At 36.7% G+C, this 21,061-nt stretch overlaps 1 protein-coding gene across 31 annotated transcripts in view; it reads right to left on the bottom strand.

Moving 5' to 3' along the window:
- Nucleotides 1-21,061, bottom strand: part of Picalm (phosphatidylinositol binding clathrin assembly protein) — an 81,086-nt gene that overhangs the window by 39,052 nt on the left and 20,973 nt on the right. For all 31 annotated transcript variants that reach the window (XR_015643803.1, XR_015643799.1, XR_015643802.1 and 28 more), the window contains 6 exon segments: nt 13,049-13,191; nt 12,243-12,318; nt 7,976-8,078; nt 3,812-3,905; nt 2,742-2,853; nt 543-649 (listed from right to left, as the gene is read on the bottom strand). Coding sequence is in view for 24 of the 31 variants with exons in the window: in NM_001443565.1 (NP_001430494.1) it covers nt 543-649; nt 2,742-2,853; nt 3,812-3,905; nt 7,976-8,078; nt 12,243-12,318; nt 13,049-13,191 (635 nt within the window). In the remaining 7 variants the exon portion in view is untranslated.

Here is a 21,061-nt window from a genome sequence, read left to right as displayed (position 1 = left end):
GATGGCTATAAACATAACTGTCTTCTATGCTGACTTCTTAAAAATTATTTTTAAGAGATTTGTAAAATTAGATTACCACATAACCTTTCATAATAAGTATGCAAAATTCACTTATGTATTGTGAACTGAACTATGAACATTGAACCATACAGCCCCAGTTGCAGGCCAGTCTGGAGGAAGAACTTAGGCGGACACCTAGCATTTCTCACCAACAGAGTAAGCCTTCAAAACTGAATGGTTAATTCTAAACACAGGTAAAACTACCACCAACATACAATATTCTTATTTTGTAGAGATATAAATAAAAGTAGACTACTTTCACCATCTCATAAGTTAAATATAAAGCATGTTTATAACGTATTCAGTATTATGTCATATTAATTCCAATCGACAAAATTCAATAGTGCATAATTATATTACTGGATATATACCATATGTATGTGGCATATATTCTCATATTGAAATTATTTTTCATTTGGGTAATTTTTTCTTTAAAATCTATACATATAATAAAAAGTCTGCAGTCTCTGAAAACAGCTTACCTCTGCAACTTTCAGAAACTCTGAGATTCTTGTCATCCTAGTCAAAAACTTCTTATAGATGTCAAGACCTTCTTTGCACTGGTTCTTTTTCATATCAAAATATTTTTCTGCCCAAAGAAGTATGGAATATTCTTATTTAAATTAAAAAGACATAAATAAATAAATAAAATGGGGGAACAAAAATATTCATAGAAGGAAATATGGAGACAAAGTTTGGAGCAGAGACTGAAGGAATGGCCATCCAGAGCCTGCTGGGGATCCAGCCCATATATATACAGCCTCCAAATCCAGTCACTACTGGGATGCCAAGAGGTGCATGCTGATAGGAGCCTGATATGGCTGTCTCCTGAAAGGCTCTGCCAGAGCACGACAAATACAGAGGCGAATGTTCGCAGCCAACCATTGAACTGAGAACTGGGTCCCCATTGGAGGAGTTAGAGAAAGGATTGAAGGAGCTAAAGGGGTTATCCACACCATAAGAACAAGAACACCAAGCAACCACAGCTCCCAGGGACTAAACCACCATCCAAAGAGTACACATGGACAGACCCATGGCTTCAGCTGCATAAGTAGCAGAGGATGGCCTTTTGGGGCATGAATGGGAGGAGAAGACCTTGTTCCTGCCAAGGCTTGAGCCCCCAGTGTAGGGGAATGTCAGGGCAGGGAGGCGAGAAGGGTCTGGGTGGATGGGTGGGAGAACACCCTCATAGAAAGGGGAGAGGGAATGGGATAAGGAGCTTATGGGTGGGAAACCCAGAAAGGGGATTTGAAATGTAAATAAAAATAAAAATAAAAAGGTAAAAAAGTTGCTGGAAGGTATTCACATTACTTTTATTCACAATACTGCTTTGCTCACAATCCTCAAAGTATATATTTGCATTTAAACACACTTAATACTTCACTTAAAACACTAAAATCTGTTTAAAATATTTTATTAATATACCAGTATTAATATTCTAAGTTTGCAACTTTATCCAATGTTACTTCAAAAGCTGCCTTAATTTTTATACAGAAATACAAAGCAACACATTTACCAATAATGAAGTCAAAGGCTTTCACTTCCACAGCCTTTTTTGTTCAGTTATGAAGTACCTTTCCGTATATTTGTGCTGTCCCAGTCTATGAAAACCACATTTAAATAAATAAACTAAGAGGAAGGGGCATATTAGAATAAATATACTCGGCATCTGACAAGACCTTGGCATGTCTTATTATACCTTTTCTACTCCATCAAAATCTCAATTTAAAAAGAACGGTTGTGGGAGGGTAGGGAGAGGCTGAAGAAGTAGCTCAGAGAGTTTGGTTCCCAGCACCCATGTGAAGCAATTCCCAACATCCTGAAACTCCAGCTTCAGGAGACCCATCCACCTAGCCTCCACAAATACCTGAACATACGCATGGCATACACATGGAGATCGACACAAACAAACCCATTAATAAAAATAAAGATTAAATAAGTGAAAGGGCTGGGTAGATGGGTAGGGGAACACCCTTAGAGAAGGAGGAGGAGGGAATGGCATAGAAAGGGTTTATGGATGGGAAACCGGGAAAAGGGATAACATTTGAAATGCAAATAAAAAAATCCAATTTAAAAAGAATGGTTAAAAAAAAAACTAATAATTTCCAACTTCAAACTTAAGTTTAGGGGCTAAGGATACAACTCAGTGATAAAGCATAATTTCAACATTCAAGAAACCCTAGACTTAATCCCCAGGTCCACACACACGTATGTGCCTCAAATTTTGTCATATATGTACACATACTACTTTCATAAGGTTTACTGTAGAAGACATACTGAGAAAATATACTTTTTCTGAGACAAAAAAAAGGTTTTTCCCATCTAATTTGCAGCGTTTAAGTATTTCTAAAAACTAATAAAGCAACCTAAAAATTACTATTATATCAAAAAATAAAGTATAACTAGCTAAAATATTCTGGTTATAAAAATGAGAATGTATTCTCTTGTGTGGATATACGTGTATGTGTGTATAAATGTATGTGTGTATGTGTGTGTGTGTGTATGTATGTATGTATGTATGTATGTATGTATGTATATAAAAATCTTTCTCCAAATAAACTTTTAGAATGAACTTGAGTCACAGTGGACTTCACAGCAGTTTAAGCTACTACTCAGTCAGTATCACTAATCCATATGACATTAAATAAAAAAAAATTTATCAAAGATATTGTAGTACTTACCCAATAAATTAATAATTCCTTCATTGTATGCTGCAAATAGTCTAATGGCATCTTTGAACAGGAGCATGAAGGCAGCATTTATTACCCCATTTGTAAGTTCATTACTATTAACCTAGGGGAAAATAGAAAATAAGATTAGCTCATTTCATATTTTAAATGACACTAACAAAATGATTCTTCTCTAAAATTTAATAAATTAAAACATGCCGCTTATTAGCAAAAGGGGGCTTATTTTCCCCTGATATTCATTACATGTTTTCCAATACATAAGTTTCCTGATTTCTGACCATCAGAATTACAAGCAAACATTGAACTCTAAGAAAATTCAGAAGCAAGCAAATAGCAAAAACAACCTTCAAACATTCATTCCAATTTACAGTAATAACTCAAAGTAAAAATGTCATTTACCTTTTCTCAAGCCTCTTAATCTTAATTATAACTTTATAACAAGGCTATTATAAGTTCACAAAGGGCGCGCATGCGCATGCGCGTGCGCGCGCGCACACACACACACACACACACACACACACACACACACACACACACACACCCATATTTAGGGTTTCTGGTTAGAATAGCTAAAAACCTATGGGTAAGATCCAGTAAATTTCTCTATATCATGAAGTATAATACAGACACTAAAACAGTACTTTTATAGAGACCAAACAATGTATTAAGTGAAAAACCTCCTGCACATCTACATAGCCAAAATAATACTTTCTACTACACCAGCTTTCTGTCTTCAACTAAGTGCTCTTCTTCCTTTTTAACAGGGGATACAATGTCACTGTGCAATACATAGCAATCTATCAAAAATGAGACCTGAACCTCCTTTTTTTTATTTCTAAATATTTGTCATGCTTTGCACCTACCAAGCAAAAGTGAAACATTAAAAAGGCTGTGCACCAAAGAAATCCTTACATTCCTAAGATCTGAAACTCCTGTGACGAGTTTCAACCAAGCACTTACCCATCACTCACTTGTTTTGGTCTATATAACCTAAAATCTTAGCACTAGAGAAAATCCATACTGTTAACCAAGAGCATAGAGTCAAAAACATATCAACTTACATTAAAATCAAGAAGTGCATCCATTTGATTTTGGATAATTGGTACAGTTTTTAACAGTTTTTCTGTGTTCATTGTTCTCATAACTCCATCAGCTCTATTATGAAAACCAAAAACAATTCATTAGTAACCTCCTATTTGGTTCTCTACAGAAATACCAAGACTGTGATGAAACATCACACATTCGTAAGTGGTTACTGAACTCTAATCTCCAGTAAGCATATGGAAAGAAAAGTAAGAGCAACAGGGGGGAACTGATGCTACCAAGAAGGAGGGTATGAGTGACAGAGAGACAGCTCAGCAGCTAAATACTCAGGATAGTCTTCCAGAGGGCCCAGGCTTTATTCCTAACACCCACATGGTAGCTTATGACCTAACTAATACAGATCCAGGAGACCCAAGGCCCTCTTCTGTTGTCCATGGGCATACAAAAATGGTATACACATACATATATGTGGGCAAAACACATACAAGCAAAAGTGAAAGTTTCTATTATAAAGCACAGTGGACTGTGTAGTTATCACAAGAACTAATGCATGGGTCATGATCATTCCTGTACATAAAGGGCTGATCTATACTACCTTGAAAGCAAAAGAAACTATTAGCCAGAAACCAGCAAACAGTCAAGTACCATAGAGTCAGGAGATGACTTCACTTAATTTATTCATAGCCAGGTCTCTAATCCCACCTAGTAAACAGCCTGGGACAGGAGTAGCACAAGGTCCAGGGTAGTCTGCTGCAAAATAAAAACCTTAAAAGTCTGGCAATGGGCAGCCAGAGATAAAAGCACTTTTCCAAAAGTTCAAGGACCTGAGTTCTCGCCCTAGAACTTAGGGTTCAAGAACAGAAACAACTCTTAAAAGCGGTCCCTTGAATGCTACACACACCACAGCACATGCATAAGGCATTCACACATAAATAATTATAAATAAAATTATGTGATAAAAGTGTTTTGGCAAGGTGACAGTAAGTTAAAAAAGAAAAAAGTAAGCAGTAGATTGCTTGCCTAACACATGTCAGGTCCTAAACACAATACCCAACAAGTAGGGAAGGGTGGTGCAATATTTGAGTCAAATATCAAAGACTTTTAAAAGAAAATTAGAAAACCAGTTTTACAAAATATAATTATCAAGTCACTCTAATCTAATCCATACTAAGAACCCTGTCAACAAGTTTCAAAAAGTAATAATATTGCCTTGTGGGGACTCCACAGAGTTTAATGAAACAAATACTGTTCTGCCTCAGACAGTTTTGATAAGCTTTTAGCTAATGTACCCATCAAATGTTCAACACTGCTTTCTCTCAGGTAACAAACTGGTTGACAACAGTTGCTGGAATCTGAGAGGACACAATTCCTCTTTGCAAATTGTCCTTATTTTCATAGTTATCACACCTCCTTCCCAGAAACCATCATTTCTCATTGAATCCCTTCTTGCTGATGTCATTTTTTACTTTCTGGACATGTCTCCATCACAGATGTCTTGAATGTTGTCTCAGTCGTCTTTGTTTAGCTCAACATCTAAGTGAACAACTCAACTCCTTATCTCAAGGTCTCTTTTAAAGTGAGCAGCATCTTAGCTCCCAAATGAAAAAGGTCAAAACTGTTACTACTGTAAACACTCTCTTGCACTTTCTTGCACCTTTCTCCCTTGCAGTCAGTCCCCTAGCAAATTCACTCACATTCATACATGAGGACAAATTTAAAAAAAAAAAAAAAAAAAAACCCACAGAAGGGATGTAGTCAATGTTAGCCTAGTATGTACAATAAACCCATAGGTTTTTAAGTATTATACTGTGCGAGGTGGCAGCCACATAAATTCAGGAGTATCAACTTCACATAAGTTGTAAAGATTTCCAGGGTTGGGGATTTAGCTCAGTGCTAGAGCACTTGCCTAGCAAGCGCAAGGCCTGGGTTCGGTCCCCAGCTCCGAAAAAAAAGAAAAAAGAAAAAAAAAAAGTTGTGAAGATTTCCACAAATCCTTAGTCTTTTCTAGAGAACTCCAAAGCATTTTCAAACCTCCCTCTATTTCTGTGAGGTACTCTCAGCTCATTAACTCTCAAAAAGTTTCAGGAATAGTTCACACAAAAAACAGTTTACTGAACAGGGTACAGGAAGAATGCAGGCTCCTGATGTGAACCTCTCTACTGCAATCTTCTACAGAGTGCCTAAACATGTACCATGATATCTGTATAAGTTAGTTTGGGAAAGCCATCAATTCTCCATGATTTAAAAGAAAGTTTAAAGAAAAAGACTTAATTTCATCTTTTAGACATCTTGTATATATGTCTACATTTTTAAGATTTCCACTGCAGCCCAGATGGTGGCACACTGGGCAGAGGCAGGTAGATCTCCGAGTTTGAGACCAGCCTGATTGACAGAGCAACTTCCAAGACAACCAAGGTTACCCAGAGAAAGCCTGTCTCAAAAACTACTTCAGTAAATATTTTATAATTTCAAGAACAAGTCAAAGCATACAGCAGTGTTTAGCTCTCTAAGATGTGGAAGCTGCAGGGTAGTTTACTAGAAGGGCATTCACCAGAAATATCACCAGAATGTCTGCAGATGGCACACTCTCCTTTGGCTCTTTCCTGAGCTATCATAATGCAGCCTATAGTTAAAAAACAAAAAACAAAAACCTGTCTATAAGACACTGGTAGATATCAAAGTATTGGTCACAGGCATACACATCTGGGTGGAAAAGGAGACCCAATTCCTTAAAAGTGGTCTTCTGATCTCCACACATGTGCTAAGGCATACATATCTCCCACCCCACCATGCACACGATGATAAATAATTTTTCAAAAAGATGTGGAAACTATGGGTCTTGGCCTGAGAACTACAGTCATGCCCACAGCTATTACTTCCATATGGCTCACAGCTCCATGTTCCCTACAATCCAAAGGGCCTGCAGTACTCAGCCCTATGCTCCTGAAATAAGTGCTCTGAAAGTAAACCCATGCTTTCCCCTGTGCCATAAGTACCCTTTGGTTTCTGTCAGGCTTTGCCTAGAGGGGTGAAACAGGGAGAGCAACACAGGTGGATCACTAACAGATATCACAGCCTAGTTACTTAAACTATATCAAGGTGAGCTCTGTTATGAGCTGCACTGTGTGTGTGTGTGTGTGTGCGCGCGCGCGCAAAACACCTTTTCACGCCTCAGGATAAAGAGCTGATGACAGGTAGCAATGGGAAAATCATGATGCATATTGGTGGCACAATGCAATTAAAGTGTCTGTTGCATTCACACTTTCTCATTCAATATTTGTACTATGACTTTTCTTAGGAAAGAGTTGGAAGGAAGGAAGGAAGGAAGGAAGGAAGGAAGGAAGGAAGGAAGGAAGGGCAGAAAAAGAAAAGAAATAATAAAGAACTAGAAAAAAAGGAAAAGGAGGAAGGGGAGAGGGAAGAAAAGAGGAGGAGAGGGAAGAAAAGAGGAGGGGAGGGAAGGGGAAGGGAGGAGAGGAGAGGAGAGGAGAGGAGAGGAGAGGAGAGGAGAGGAGAGGAGAGGAGAGGAGAGGAGAGGAGAGGAGAGGAGAGGAGAGACGAGAGAAGAGGTGTTAATAAAGAGCTTGTAGTTCCCGTGCCTTTCCTCAATCCTTGGATTATAGGCATGTGCTACCACAACTGGCTACAAAGGGAAGGAATGAACAAGCAATATATCCTATGTTCATTAGAAAGCCAGGCTAGGCCTCAGAAGGCAGAGACAGATCTCTTGAAAACTCAAGGTCAGCTAGGGACATATGAGAACCTGTCTAAAACCAAACTAACTAAAATTCTTGGCTATTTTTCTACCAAAATTGACATGTTGAGCCTAAAATCCATACGAAATTTCAAAGTAACCAGAAGATAAACATAATCAACTGAGTGGGAACAGGATAGGTTTGGGGCTAAGGGAAGAAGATTATAGGAAATGAAAGCATACAGTAGGATTATGTCACATAAATTTGTAAACACACTAAACATCAGTTATAAATTTTAAAAAGATGAATTTTAATCATGAGAATTAATAAAGTTGTTATAAAGATAATTTTTAAAAATCCTACTACAAAAAGTATATGGCATTTCTTCAAAAAAATAGTTTATAAAACTGTTCTATAATTCACAATGTAATAATTCCTGCTTTAGACTATTTTGGTATTTGAATTAGAAATGAAAACATAACTCACCCTCTCTTCACTTTTGTGAAATCGAATGCAACTTGTCTGTATGAAACTGCCTTTTCATTTAGGTACCTACTATATCGTCTAATAAATGTAGACATATCATATCCTGCAAAAGAAAGCTTTCATAAATGATTAAAATCCAAAGGTTATCTACAAAAACAACTGTATTATTTAACAGCAAAAATATGACACCCCACCTACATTCAGTGATACAATATAAGTTTTGCACTAAATTCTTCAAAATTATTAAAGTCAGGTATATCATATACAGTTTTAAAATCTTGTCCCTTAAATATTCAGCTACAAGTCTGAAAATAAGTCTATTTTGCTTCTTCTGATGCGCATGCCTATTCTTTACTTTTCAGGAGCTATAAAAATATGATCCCTTCACACTAGAAACCTGGAACTCACCAGAGGTGCTGGCACACACCACCTTTAACCCCAGCACTTAGGAGGCATAGGCAGGCAGATCTCCCGAGTTTCAACGTCACCCTGGTTTATAGAGTGAATCCCAGGACAGCCCAGACTACATAGAGAAACTCTGTGTTGTGTTTTGTTTTTTGGTTTTTTTTTTTTTTTTTTGGGGGGGGGGGTGTGCACATCTCAGAACTCAAGCATAAACAATAGAACCATAATCCCATCCCTCAAATCAAATGAAGTTTCTATTGTTATACTTGTAAAACTTGTAGCTGTTTAATATTTAGGACAAGTATATCTCACATGTGCCAATCTTGAAAGAAATATGAAAATAAAAGACAGTAATATGTATGTTGAAGGCATAACCAAAACACTTTTTAAATATTTTCAATAAAACTTTGGGAAGCAATGTAAATTACTCTTAACACTGTTTCATCATAATCAGAAAAATAAAATCCCATCAGTATCACTTTTTAAGATACCAGAAACCTTATGTTTTAGCTACTATCTGGGTCAAAGATCTACAAATGTTTGCTTCTCACTGAAAAATAAATAGGTTTCTTTTAACTTGGCTTCACCAAACATATTTGACTTGATCTTACGCTTTATAAAAAGACAATATTAACACACATATACATTCACACACACATATACACAAACACAACTAGATTTGGTATTAATAGTTATCAATTTGCAAATGTATACCAGCTGCCTATTATAAGTCAGAACAAAAGAGATAAACGGGAAAAGGGGAATTACAGCTACCACCCAGTTTCATACTCGTTAATATACACACACTCCTGGGTTTTTGGTTCATGCTGTCCCCGCTAATCCAGTTTTTCTTATCTTTTAGAGGGAAAATACCTCTTGCTCTTCAAGCCTCAATCAATTTATTTGAAAATACTCTTTCTTTTAACTTTTCATGCTCCAATATTCTTTCCAGGCATAGCTGATAGCTACTAGTTATCAAGTAGGTCCATCCTACCAACTAGTTTAGAGTTTTTATACCAGATGTCAGGCTCTACCTAACAAGACACAGTACATCAAAATTACTTTGCAAAAACCTCAATGAATATATCTTAACTATTATTTTTAATCTTATTGTAAAAACAAAAAAACAAAAAAACTTAGGGGCTGGAGAGATGGTTCATGGGTTAAAAGCACTGACTGCTCTTCCAGAGGACTCAGGTTCAAATCCTTGCACCCATATGGCCAATTGCAACTATCTATAACTCCAAGATCTGACAGCCACTCACATACATACATGCAGGCAAAACACCAATATACATAAAGGGTTTCTTAGTGTAACCCAGCTGTCCTCAAACTCAGAAATCTGCCTGCCTCTGCCTCCCAAGTGCTGGGATTAAAGGAATGTGCCACCATATGTTTTTAAAATATATAGATAAGAGATTCCTAGCCACTGTATGCATGCGGAGACCAAAAGACAACTTGCGGAATTCTTCTTTCTTTTCATCATGGTAGGTCTGGGAATCAACATGGGGGTTGGGTTGTCAACAAACACCTTTACCTACTGGGCCATCTCACCAAGAATATATTCTATGAAGTAGGGGAAATGCTAAACAACTCATCTACCTCTTTGTAAACGGAATAAAACTCTACAGTTTTTAACACTTAATTCCTAGGGTTTGAGAAGTGGCTCGGTGGCCAAGAGCCCCGCACCTACAAGGCAGCTAACAACCATCTGTAAGATAATTTCTAGCAAAATCATTGCCTTTATCCAGCCTCTACAGGCACTGCAAGCATGTAGTACATAGACCTATTACACAAAAACCCATTACACACAGAATAAATAAAAGTACAAGTTAAAAAATTAAAAGAAATTTAATTTTTAGCCCAAAGAAATGAAAATTAGTAACCGAGACCAAAAAACAAGCAAACAACTAGAGACGCCCCCCTCCCCGACAACTTAAAGTTTAAAAGCAGCAATAAAAAGATCTGCAAGCAACGTTGGATGTGATAGGTCATGCCTGTAACCCTGAGCTCGGGAAGCTAGGACACAGGACTGCCATGAATGATGTCCAGGCCAGCCTGAGCTACTGAGACTATGTTTTAAAAAAATAAAAGCAAAACCCAAAGCGACAAAAAATAAGGGGAAAAGACAACAAACAAGCAGTTTCTATCTTCCTATCAATCGGTTTTAATATTTTTAGCACAAAAGGGGGTTATTGCTAACTTTCCCTCTTCAAATAAATTGAGTATGGAGGTATTAGAGAGATGGCTCAGGGGTCAGGATTACTTGCTATAAGTGTCCAACACTCATACTGAGTAGCTCACAATCACCTCCAGCTTCATGGGATCTGATACCCTCTGCCCATTTCTGGCTTCCAAGGAAACCTGCACATAAGTGTGCATACAAACATGCAGATACACACAGATACACATAAATAAGTAAATCTTTTTAAATTAACTAATATTAATTAAATCAAGTTCTGTAACACTGGGTCCTATGCACTTACATTCCAGAATCACTGGAAGACAGATTCATTCCCAGCAGTACTTGTACTCGTGAAAAGTCATAATTCCACTTAGCAAAAGGAACCAAACATTACACTAACTACATTCAATTCTATTCATTTCTGCCTCTGTAAGAACATGTTCAGGCCCTTATTAACTTGCTACTAGACAGAACAATGACTAGAACAGTCTCAACAGCTTCAAATAATCAGTCTACTCTGATCCAACTTAACCTTAGGCCACCACTCTCATTACACCTACTTCCCTCTCTCCCAAACACAAGAAAACCTCTTCCAGTTTCCTACTACTTTATAAAATTAACCCCACCGATCTCTTCTATGTTTGATTTGGCTTTGAAAAGCTTCTTGAGTATTGCGTACAACTACATGTTCTCTAATGTGCCATGCACACATTCAGTTCATACTCATTCTTCCTATCAATCTTAATACCTTGTACATCTATACAATTGTGCTTAAACTAAGTAATCTCTTCCATCTCTCAAAGCCCCTCAGAGTAGGTCTCAGCTTCTCTGAAGATACTTCCCAGACTTAACCTAACAGTTAATGTTTCCAAATAGCTTAGCAATCCTTTATGTGGTCCTTCCCAGCTCTGACAGTCTATAATATTAATGGCCTAATTTTGGAACTTAAGTACAACAGACCCCATTAAGACAAAAGAATAGGACAACTGTAACTGAAACAGGACAATTCAAAGTGACTAGATTCAAAGTGAAAAAGTTAACTGTTACAAAGAGAAACACAGGAGTTATTTGGATTCTGGAGCCGGCTCAATTCACAATCTATACTTGGGTAAAGTGTTCTTATGTAACACAACACCATATGCAAAGAATATATACAATGAACAAGACTTTTAAAGTTAATTTAAAAACAAGAAAAGACATGTTATCAATGTCATTACCACTAACTGAACTTTGTCCCTACAATGTCAAATATATTTCTTATGATAAAACAAAATGGAAAAGCAGTGATTAAAATTAAGGTAAGTATTTGTTTAGTGTTTCCTATGTGCCAGGCATTATTCTGAGCACATTCAGGTTAGTTACTAACTACATTAAGCCACATTAAGCTCACAATGACTGAGCAGGAACTAGCATCATTCCTAATTTTACAGACAGTAACACAGAGGTAAAGGTAAATTCAATTCTAGGCAGCCGGCTCCAGAATCCATATTTGTAAATACCTTGTACTGTCTGTCTCTCAGAAATTGGGTGCTAGGTATAAAATCAATCTGAATTTCAAATTAAAAGGCTCACTGAGCCATGATCTGAAGCATCAATATGTCAATACAGTTGAATGCTGCAATAAACATTATATGGGGTTACTCCTAATTTTCTAGAAAAAGAATCAATTGTCTTTACCTTGCAATCCACTTTTATCCAAAAAGTTGCTTAAGTTAAACAATGTGTTTCTTGAAGCCAAATACTGAATGAAACGCTGGAAAACAAAAACAACAACAACAAAAAAAAAAACAACAAAAAAAACCAATAAGTTATGGTGCTGCCATCTTACAAACTTAATCTGAAAGTAGGAGGAAAGTAATGGCTAACTTATTTCAGTAAGCATATTGCAATCTCTCATCCTCACTCTCATTAATTACCAAACATAAAACATAATAATTTTTACTAGTAGACATTTATTACAACTTAATGATCAACTACAATACTAAAGTCAAGATAATTAAATGAATTAAGCACTTATCAACTACAATCAATAATTCTGTCTTTACTATAGCATAGTGGGACAGAGATAAGTATAATCAGATCATATCTGCACTTCCAAAGTCATCTATTTATTGTTTCTGTATGGCACACCATGGCACATCCTGGAGGTCAGAGAACAACTTTTAGAAATCGGTTCTATCCTTCTATCATGCAGGTTCTAAAGATCAAACTTAGATCCTCCAGCTTGGCAGCAAGTGGCCTCACCTGATGAACTTACCCTTTTATGTATATTTAGCAGGAGATATCAAAGGAGTTTCAAGAAGAGAAGCAAGTTAAATAATCAGTAATCACACCAGCATACTTGTCAAAGTTTTTCCTGGGCTGGAAAGATGTCTCAGTATGTAAAGGTGCTTAGCCTGCAAGCCTGGTGACTTGAGTTTGACCCCTGAAGCCCAACTACACATCCCACACAATAATAAAATTTTTTAAAAAATTACCCTTACCTCATTTCCATACACCATCAAATGATGAGTTGTAATGAGTGATTTGAAGACCACCACCCAACTACTATTAGTAGTTCTTTCAAACAAACTGTCTGCCAACTGTGGGATATTCACATTCATCTCATTTGTACACTGAATTAAGTCTGTAATTTAAAAGAAACATTAATTTATTCTCCGGTTTTCATTTACTGCTAGTGCCAGAAATGCCTAGTAACAGCTATTTTTAAAAAAAAAATCTGAGTAAAATAATAGTTTGGACAAACTTTTAAAATTCTCCCAGGAGGGCTGGCACGATGGCTCAGCAGGTACTTGTTACCAAGACTGATGACCGAAGATCAATAGCCAGGACTCATAGGGTGTAGGGGACCTACACACACAGACACACAGACACACACACACACACCCCTTAAGAAGTAGGCCGGCCACTTGTAGGAGTGTCTGCACTAACAAGAAAGGAGCAGTGACATGTCTGTGACAGGGGAAACTGCTAAAGGTATATTCCAATTATATTTACTTATTTCTTTTCCTCCCTCTTTTCCTCCTTCCCTCCCTCCCTCCCTTTCTTTATTAGGCTGTCCTGGAATTCACTATGTAGACCAGACTGGCCTCCAACTCACAGAAAATTTACCTGCATGTGTGCTAAGACTAAGGGATGTGCTACCACCATGCCTGGTCTAAGTTCCAACCTGATTTATTTCAAACTCAAAGGCATTATTAACTATGATCCAATCTAGAGAATAGAGATAAACCCAGACCTCCTTTACTTTTAACATGTATACCAAATATGATGTACAAATGTCAGTTATTACGATTATTACAAAATCAGTAATTTATTCACTTTTACGGTTTAATTGAAAATGACTAACTTGGCCTTGACTCCTTACAAGACCTGACAATGTAACTAAGAATAGTCATATACTTGCAATAAACTTTGAAATACTTGCCTTAGTAGATCCAATTGGTAACATTTGCTAAGCAACTGAATTTAGACCCAAGCCAATATTGCTTGAAGAATAAAGCACCAAACAATATAACCAAAAGTCCACAGAACAGCAGAATAACAATTGCAACAAAACAATAATTTCAACTTGGGTGTTCACAGGCTTCTGAAATTTTAAAGGAATTACTCCAATCTGCCATCTTGGAATCTTCATACCACTGGATGCCTACTGCTTGCTTTATTCCAAATACAATCTAATGAGGGCATAGTTGTGATTTTTTAAAAACTGGGTCTCCCTATATGGCCAGGCTGACTCTGAATCATGATCTTCCTATTCTGATTTGATTCTTAGTTTTAAGCAAATAAATTCTTATTCCCTCCTTCCTCCCATTTAGCTTTATATATCCCTAGATTTTTCTTATCCTTCCAGAAGATATCTTGAGAAAATTACCCAAGTTCTGAAGTATAGTGAACCACTGCCTAAAAATGTCATTAATTTTTGTTTTTTTGGTTTGGGGTTATATGTGATTTGTGTACATGTTCATGAAGATTTAAGAGCACATATGTACAATGTGCATGCATGTGGGCATACACATGGGCCAAAGATCAATGCCAGGTGTCTCTTATCTATTGTTCTCCATGTTTTTTGAGACAGGATCTCTTAACAGAAACTATTTTAACTAGACTGGCTGGCAAGCAAGCCCTTGAAATCCTCCTGCCTCTGTATCCCTCCAGGGTTGGGATAAAAAGGTGCTGTTTCCTATGCCCAGTTGTTTACATGAATGCTGGGGATCCAAATCCAGGTCCTTATACTAGGTACAGCAACTTCTTTACCAACAGAGCCATTTCCCCAACCTCTTTGGAATCTATTTCCAAAGCTGAACCTGCCATCAAACTGCCAAAAAGGTGCTCCTCCTATTTCTCTCTGCATGTTAGTACAGAAATACATTCTATATATCAGTAACCGAAGCTTTCTCATCGTAACTCCTAAATCTCCAAAACACCATGAACTGGGCACTGCAGTACATGCTGTAATCCAAGCAATGTGGCAAGAGAATCGCCACTTGGCACATGATATGGTGAATAGAAGTCCAGTCAAGGCTACCCTGTAAGACTCCTCAGAAAACAAACAAGACTGTCAAGAGTAAGGAACACTGATCGGATTAGTTCCTTATTTTTGGTAATAGCTGATTTGGGGTCTCGCTTACCCACGATACCAACTAACTGGCACAGAAGAATATTCTACAAAGCAACACTATCACTATCTAACCTAAATCATGTAAACCTTACAGCATGGGACAAGGCACTGCACTTTTGCTTTTTCTTGTATTTTACCCTCCAACAGAACATCTTTCCAATGTTGGGTGGTATAGTTTGCTATTTCGTACCTGAATCTTTTCATTCTAGTTCATTATTCAAAACATTATTTTTTAAATGAAGATTTCCCTTCTACAAACTAAAGTGCTCTACAAAGTCACTGAAACTGCTACATAATAATTCTATTCTACAGAACTTTCTACTACACAGAATTGACTTCCAAATCTTTTTGTTCTACTAATCACCTTAAAAGGTGTTCCATTTCTTTATCCATTGGAGATAAACAGCAAAGGTCAGCAAAAAGCCAAAAACCTAGTTTTTCAGTAAGAATTCATTTCAGTTCAACTACACTAAACACATATACACAATGGGTGCACATAAACATTGAGTTACACGGACATGTATACTACATTATACTGAGAACGTATGTGCATATACACTACTTACATTTATACTGTGCTCCCTTATGATCTGCTCTCCCCCTGCATATACTTTAGCCATCCCAAAGTCTTTCTTTGCAATGCTTCACAAATGCCATACACTGTTTTACCTCAGATGTTCCTTTTACCTGGATGCTCTTTCTCCTAGATACTTGTTTTCTCACTTTCTTCCTCTAGATCCTTGCTGAAATGTCATACTTATCAGATAAACTTCTGGGAATATCAATTTGTATTTACAAATCCTTAGGGTACTTTTGTAACTATGTCATCATTAGCTACTCCACTGTGCACCTGTTACTACTTAACTCATCTTAATGTCTGTCTCTAAACTTAGTTTTTATGTGGACAGTTGTTTTGTTCTCCATTATTTCCCTAGAGTCCTGAAACAATGCCACTTATACAATGGTCATTAATATTTCTTAAATACATTCACTTTGGCATGTATTTTTTCACATTCCTTTTTGAAGACACATTAAGCTATTTGGCCTTGGAATTCCCTGACATTCCCATGTACATCAGGCTGGCCTCCAACTTTCTGCCTGTCCCCCAAGTACTGAGAATTACAGGCATATGCTGGGTGCATAGGTACACTTAAAGAAAGCACCCAGCTAGGCACTGTAGTACACGCAGGAGGCTACCACAAGGTCTAGGCTGGCTACAGAGAGAAGTTAAGACCAGTCCAGTCTGAGCTAGTGAGCCTGTATCCCCAAAAATAAAACAGCAAGGAGAGAGAAAGGGAAGACAGGAGGCAGGATAAATCCATCTACCCAAAATGGTATCTCCTAGCTATACTGAATCAGCATGCTACAACTATTTGCTCATTAGGTGCAATTTTCAAATCTCAAATTAAAGAACCCTTATGACTTCTGGTTAGGTTAGAAACAATCAAATGGAAAGAAGGGTAACACCAGAGGTTGCTAGGTAATATTTCACATACAACAAGAAAAATGAATTAAGAACTCATGTTAGGACTATGTACTATATCAAACCAAATGCCAAACTACAATTATACAAATATTACTAGGGTAAAGAACTGTATGAACTCTGCTGAGTGTATTTCCCCACAATTCCTTAATTCAGCCAGTCACTCTCTCCATGCAGGTAATTTTTACTATGTGTGAAATTTCTACCATAATAGCAACTTAAAATGCTTGCTATGCTGAAAGAAAAATGCTTTTTTTTTCCCACATGTAACTAATCAAAAGCAAACTTCTAAACAAAACTTACATTTACAACAATTTAAATGGCTATTGCTTGTCCCACTCTGAATCCAGGATACAGTGAATGGCTGTGTATGTGTGTCCCTGGTTGGTGTGGACCTTACTATGTAAATCAGGCTGACCTCCAAATTCCAGAGATATACCTTCCTCTGCCTAACCAAGTGCTGAAATTAAAGGCATAAGCCAAACCATGCCCAGCCCAGGATACACTATTTCTTAAAAGTAAAACCTCTATAACAAAGTTAACACTCATGTCAAATTTCTTAAAAATTACTTACCTCGAGAATATAAACACTAAAGTCCTTTATCAACATTTTATTAACAATTCCCAAACCCCATACTAAATAATGAGACTTTTTAGAGTTTATTGTCATGAAGAAAATTCACAACAGTGCGCATCACTGTCCTTACAGAAAGTTACTGGAAACCTCAACCCCCAAACAAAATGTTCTTGCTTTTATTATTAATGCATCGTCTCAACAACTAAGTAACTAGAATTAGAATCTGAGAAACCAGATATTAGTTCTATTTATATACATGGCTCTTTCTGAAAGGTAAGGAGGTCACAGGAACTCACTACTATATGAAAGATTTGTATCTACAATTAAATTGTTGTAAAGGATAAGGACATTAAAAAAAAAACCTATAAAAAGGATGCCCAAGTACTTGAAAAGACAGGGAACCTTAAACTCAGGTGAACCTTAAACTCATAATCCTGTCTCAGCATGCCAAGTACTGGGTTTGTATTATCATACCCAGAAGCAACTGCCTAATTTAAAGCAAGTCCTAAATTATAAATACTTAACAGCAAACATAATAAGAAAAATAGGATAAACACAACAATATGTATTCAGAGGAAATTTTTTTAGAATGTACAAAAAAATTTGAACAGTTACCAAATGGTTTATCTTATAACCAAATTCCTAGTCCAAGACACCAGCCTAAGAAAACCCCTACACCCACACCAACTTCAACCCCTTCAGAAAATTAAGGAAAGACATTTAGTATTCACATATATAGTATGCATGGCAGCTATGTAATGCCAGTCAATCAGTGGCATCCAAAACTGAAATGCAAGGGTCTCGAGTTCCCATGTAAAAATAGCCACTCAGTAGACAGTATCAAACAACTTCTGACAAACAAGATTTTCCTAACACATGTAAGCTTCACTAAAAACATATACTTATATAGAATAATCGCTAGGCAAATATCTCTTTCAGAAGAGTAGTTTGAAAAACAGCATCTTTGTTACTTCAGGTTTCTGTTTGTTTCTAGTAAATCAAGTGGTCAATTAAATAGCACTTCATATCTCAAGTCCTTGAAACTTTTCATGGATGGGAGTACAAATAAATGGAGCAATGCTTACCATAGTAACTTATGGATAGGAAAAGAGCTTCTGAGATTCTGGCATAAATTAGAAGATTTTATCATATAGCAAAAATGTAGTATATATGGTAGCTGCAACTAGATTTAAACCAAAGCAAATTACATACATGCCAAAGGGCATCTACCGTAGTCTTAAGTGTCAAACGTCCTACCTAATAGCACTATTTCTTACTCTCTTTATAAGGGATCACAAAGTACGTAATTGCTAAAACATTATGTTTCAAGTTCGGAATTCCATACAAGAACATAATGCTGTATTTTCATTAAACTTCCATTAGAATTTAAATATATGTTTGTTAAAAGTCAGGCATGATGGCATATAGCTATAATTCAACTACTGGGGTAACCAGAACAAGAGGTTTATTACTTGAGGCTAGCCTGAGCTATACAATAAGATCAAGGAGAGCCCCAACTATGTGAGACCCTATCTCAAAAACAAAAACATTGTTTATAGAGTTATATTTTTATCTTAGAAAAGCAATTTAACAATCTACCAAACAGACTTTAGGATATTAACAGGGTAATGACTTTTTTAAAACATAGAATATGCAATGCCCAGGACAAGGTAGTGACTGAGCTAACTTGAGATGGAAAAGGAATATCTGAGGTATTAAAAAGACAAAGTAACCAGATGACTCAGGCTAAAAAAAAAGAAAAATAACAGGAAGGTAAGGATCCTAATTCACACTATAAGTGGACATGCCTAATAATTCAGAATTAGTTGATTAAAAGGTAATACAGTCTTACAATCAGACACTATTAAAGACATGACAAAATAAAAGCTGACTAGGAAGAAATAATTACCTACTGTTAAGCAAAAGCCACAGAGAAGAAACAGACTCATATGTATACTTAAATTAAGAGTGTATACTTTAGTTGTGTGCTTGCTGACATACACTGTGTTTGCCCAAATACAGAGACACAAAAGAATTGACCTCAAAGCTGATATACAAAAGAGCTATGCCAGTACCTGTGTGATTCTGGGACCATGGCAAGCACTCCTCAGTCACACATACATAGCAATGCTGTACCACTCAGACAAGACTCTTTGAAACTTAAGTCCAATGGGCAAAAGAACAAGCTTGACAGGAAACAGCTGTGAGTCCAAGGTAGCATTATTATTATTTCCACTGTTTGAGCTTAAAATGTAGTCCAGTGTGGTGGCGCATGCCTTTAATTCCAGGATGCAGGAGAAGGCAGAGGCAGGTGCATCTGAGGTCAGTCTGGTCTAGAGCAAGTTACAGGACAGTCAGAGCTGCATAATGGCCCAGTGTCAAACAAACAAATTAGAACTCAGTGTCAAACAAACAAATTAACAGCACAGAATCTGAACTATTTAATTACTAGGTCAGTATTTTGAACTTAATTCAGTATTTTGAACTTTCTCAATGGAAGCCCTAAGGAATATCTAAACACCACAGTTAAACTAAGGTCATTCTGTCTTAGAAAGAAAACCCAATCCTACTTATAGGCAGAACACCAGTCTGTTAGCATAAAGTTGGTATGCTATTTCTATCACTGTGTTCTCAAAATGGAACAGGAAAAGAAACATTGAGAGGTAATTCTACAATTGCATTAACAAGACATTATACTATCCTGCTAATAAAGTTTCTCAACCCTTTTAACTAACTGTTGTTGCTATATAAAAATAACCCTTTCCCCAAAAAACTTTTAATAGAAAAACTGCTGTGAAATCTCTGCAAATTATTTTAAGCAAAGTTCTTTTTTTTAAAAGAAAGCATTAACTAGAAAGACCTCCATCAATGCAAGTTTCAGCTTTTAGAATATAATAAAGGCAACTTACACAAAACTGTTTTAGAAAAATAATTTTAAAGGCTGGATACTGGAGCAGTAAATATTTCTGGAAATATACTACACAACCACAAATAATAAAGATCATAGAAACTTTTTTAAGGCAATAAAATTAGTTACCTTGGAGAGATTGAGGCCATACATGAGGATTAAAGAAAAATCTCAATGTTAGAAGAATGAATGGTTTGTGCCCCATGAATTTTCAATTAATTTATTGTATGTGTGTGTGCATGTGCACGCTCATGCATTGATACACTTATTAATAGCAAACAGCTATGTCTACAAAGTGAAGAATATATAATTTCTCTCTAAATGAAGTTTTTTTTAAAAATAGTCTTGCACTGTGCTCATATTGGCATCTCTATGTTCGGGGCTCAGACAGAACCCAGGAGCAAGAGGTTATCAGGGTGGGAACAGACATGATCCCCCTTCATTACAACTGTAGCACTTAACAATTTTCATTACAATTAGTGGATTATGTGTGAGTTTCTCTTCTAAAACTGAACTTACCAGAGCAGCACTGTCTTTCTCATTATGTTACCAACATCAGAGTATGTCCTGAGAAAAATTAATGTATGTGGGCTGTGGTATAGTGAGAGTGGTTGCTTTTCTCCTATACGTGAAGCCCTGGATTCGATCTCCACCAACTCAAATAAATGAAGTACAACACAGAAGACATGTGCAGAAAGTAGCAGTATCTCAGTAGTCTAAGGTCTGCTGCAGTGATCATCTGAAAAGACTGTGTTAACAACCTCACAATCATCTGTCATGTTTACAGTATTCCGCATTCCTAGAGTCACTGCAGTGACACAGTATCAGACACCTAATTACAAAGCCTGTATCTCAACACTAGGACACAAAAAGTGTTTCCAAAAAGGATGTGTATCTAGCTGAGAAA

The sequence above is a fragment of the Rattus norvegicus genome, chromosome 1, assembly GCF_021556685.1.
Source record: "Rattus norvegicus strain SHRSP/BbbUtx chromosome 1, alternate assembly SHRSP_T2T, whole genome shotgun sequence".
Lineage (NCBI taxonomy): Eukaryota > Metazoa > Chordata > Mammalia > Rodentia > Muridae > Rattus > Rattus norvegicus.
Note: the sequence above shows the minus strand (reverse complement) of the source record. Positions and strands in the feature narration are given on the sequence as shown.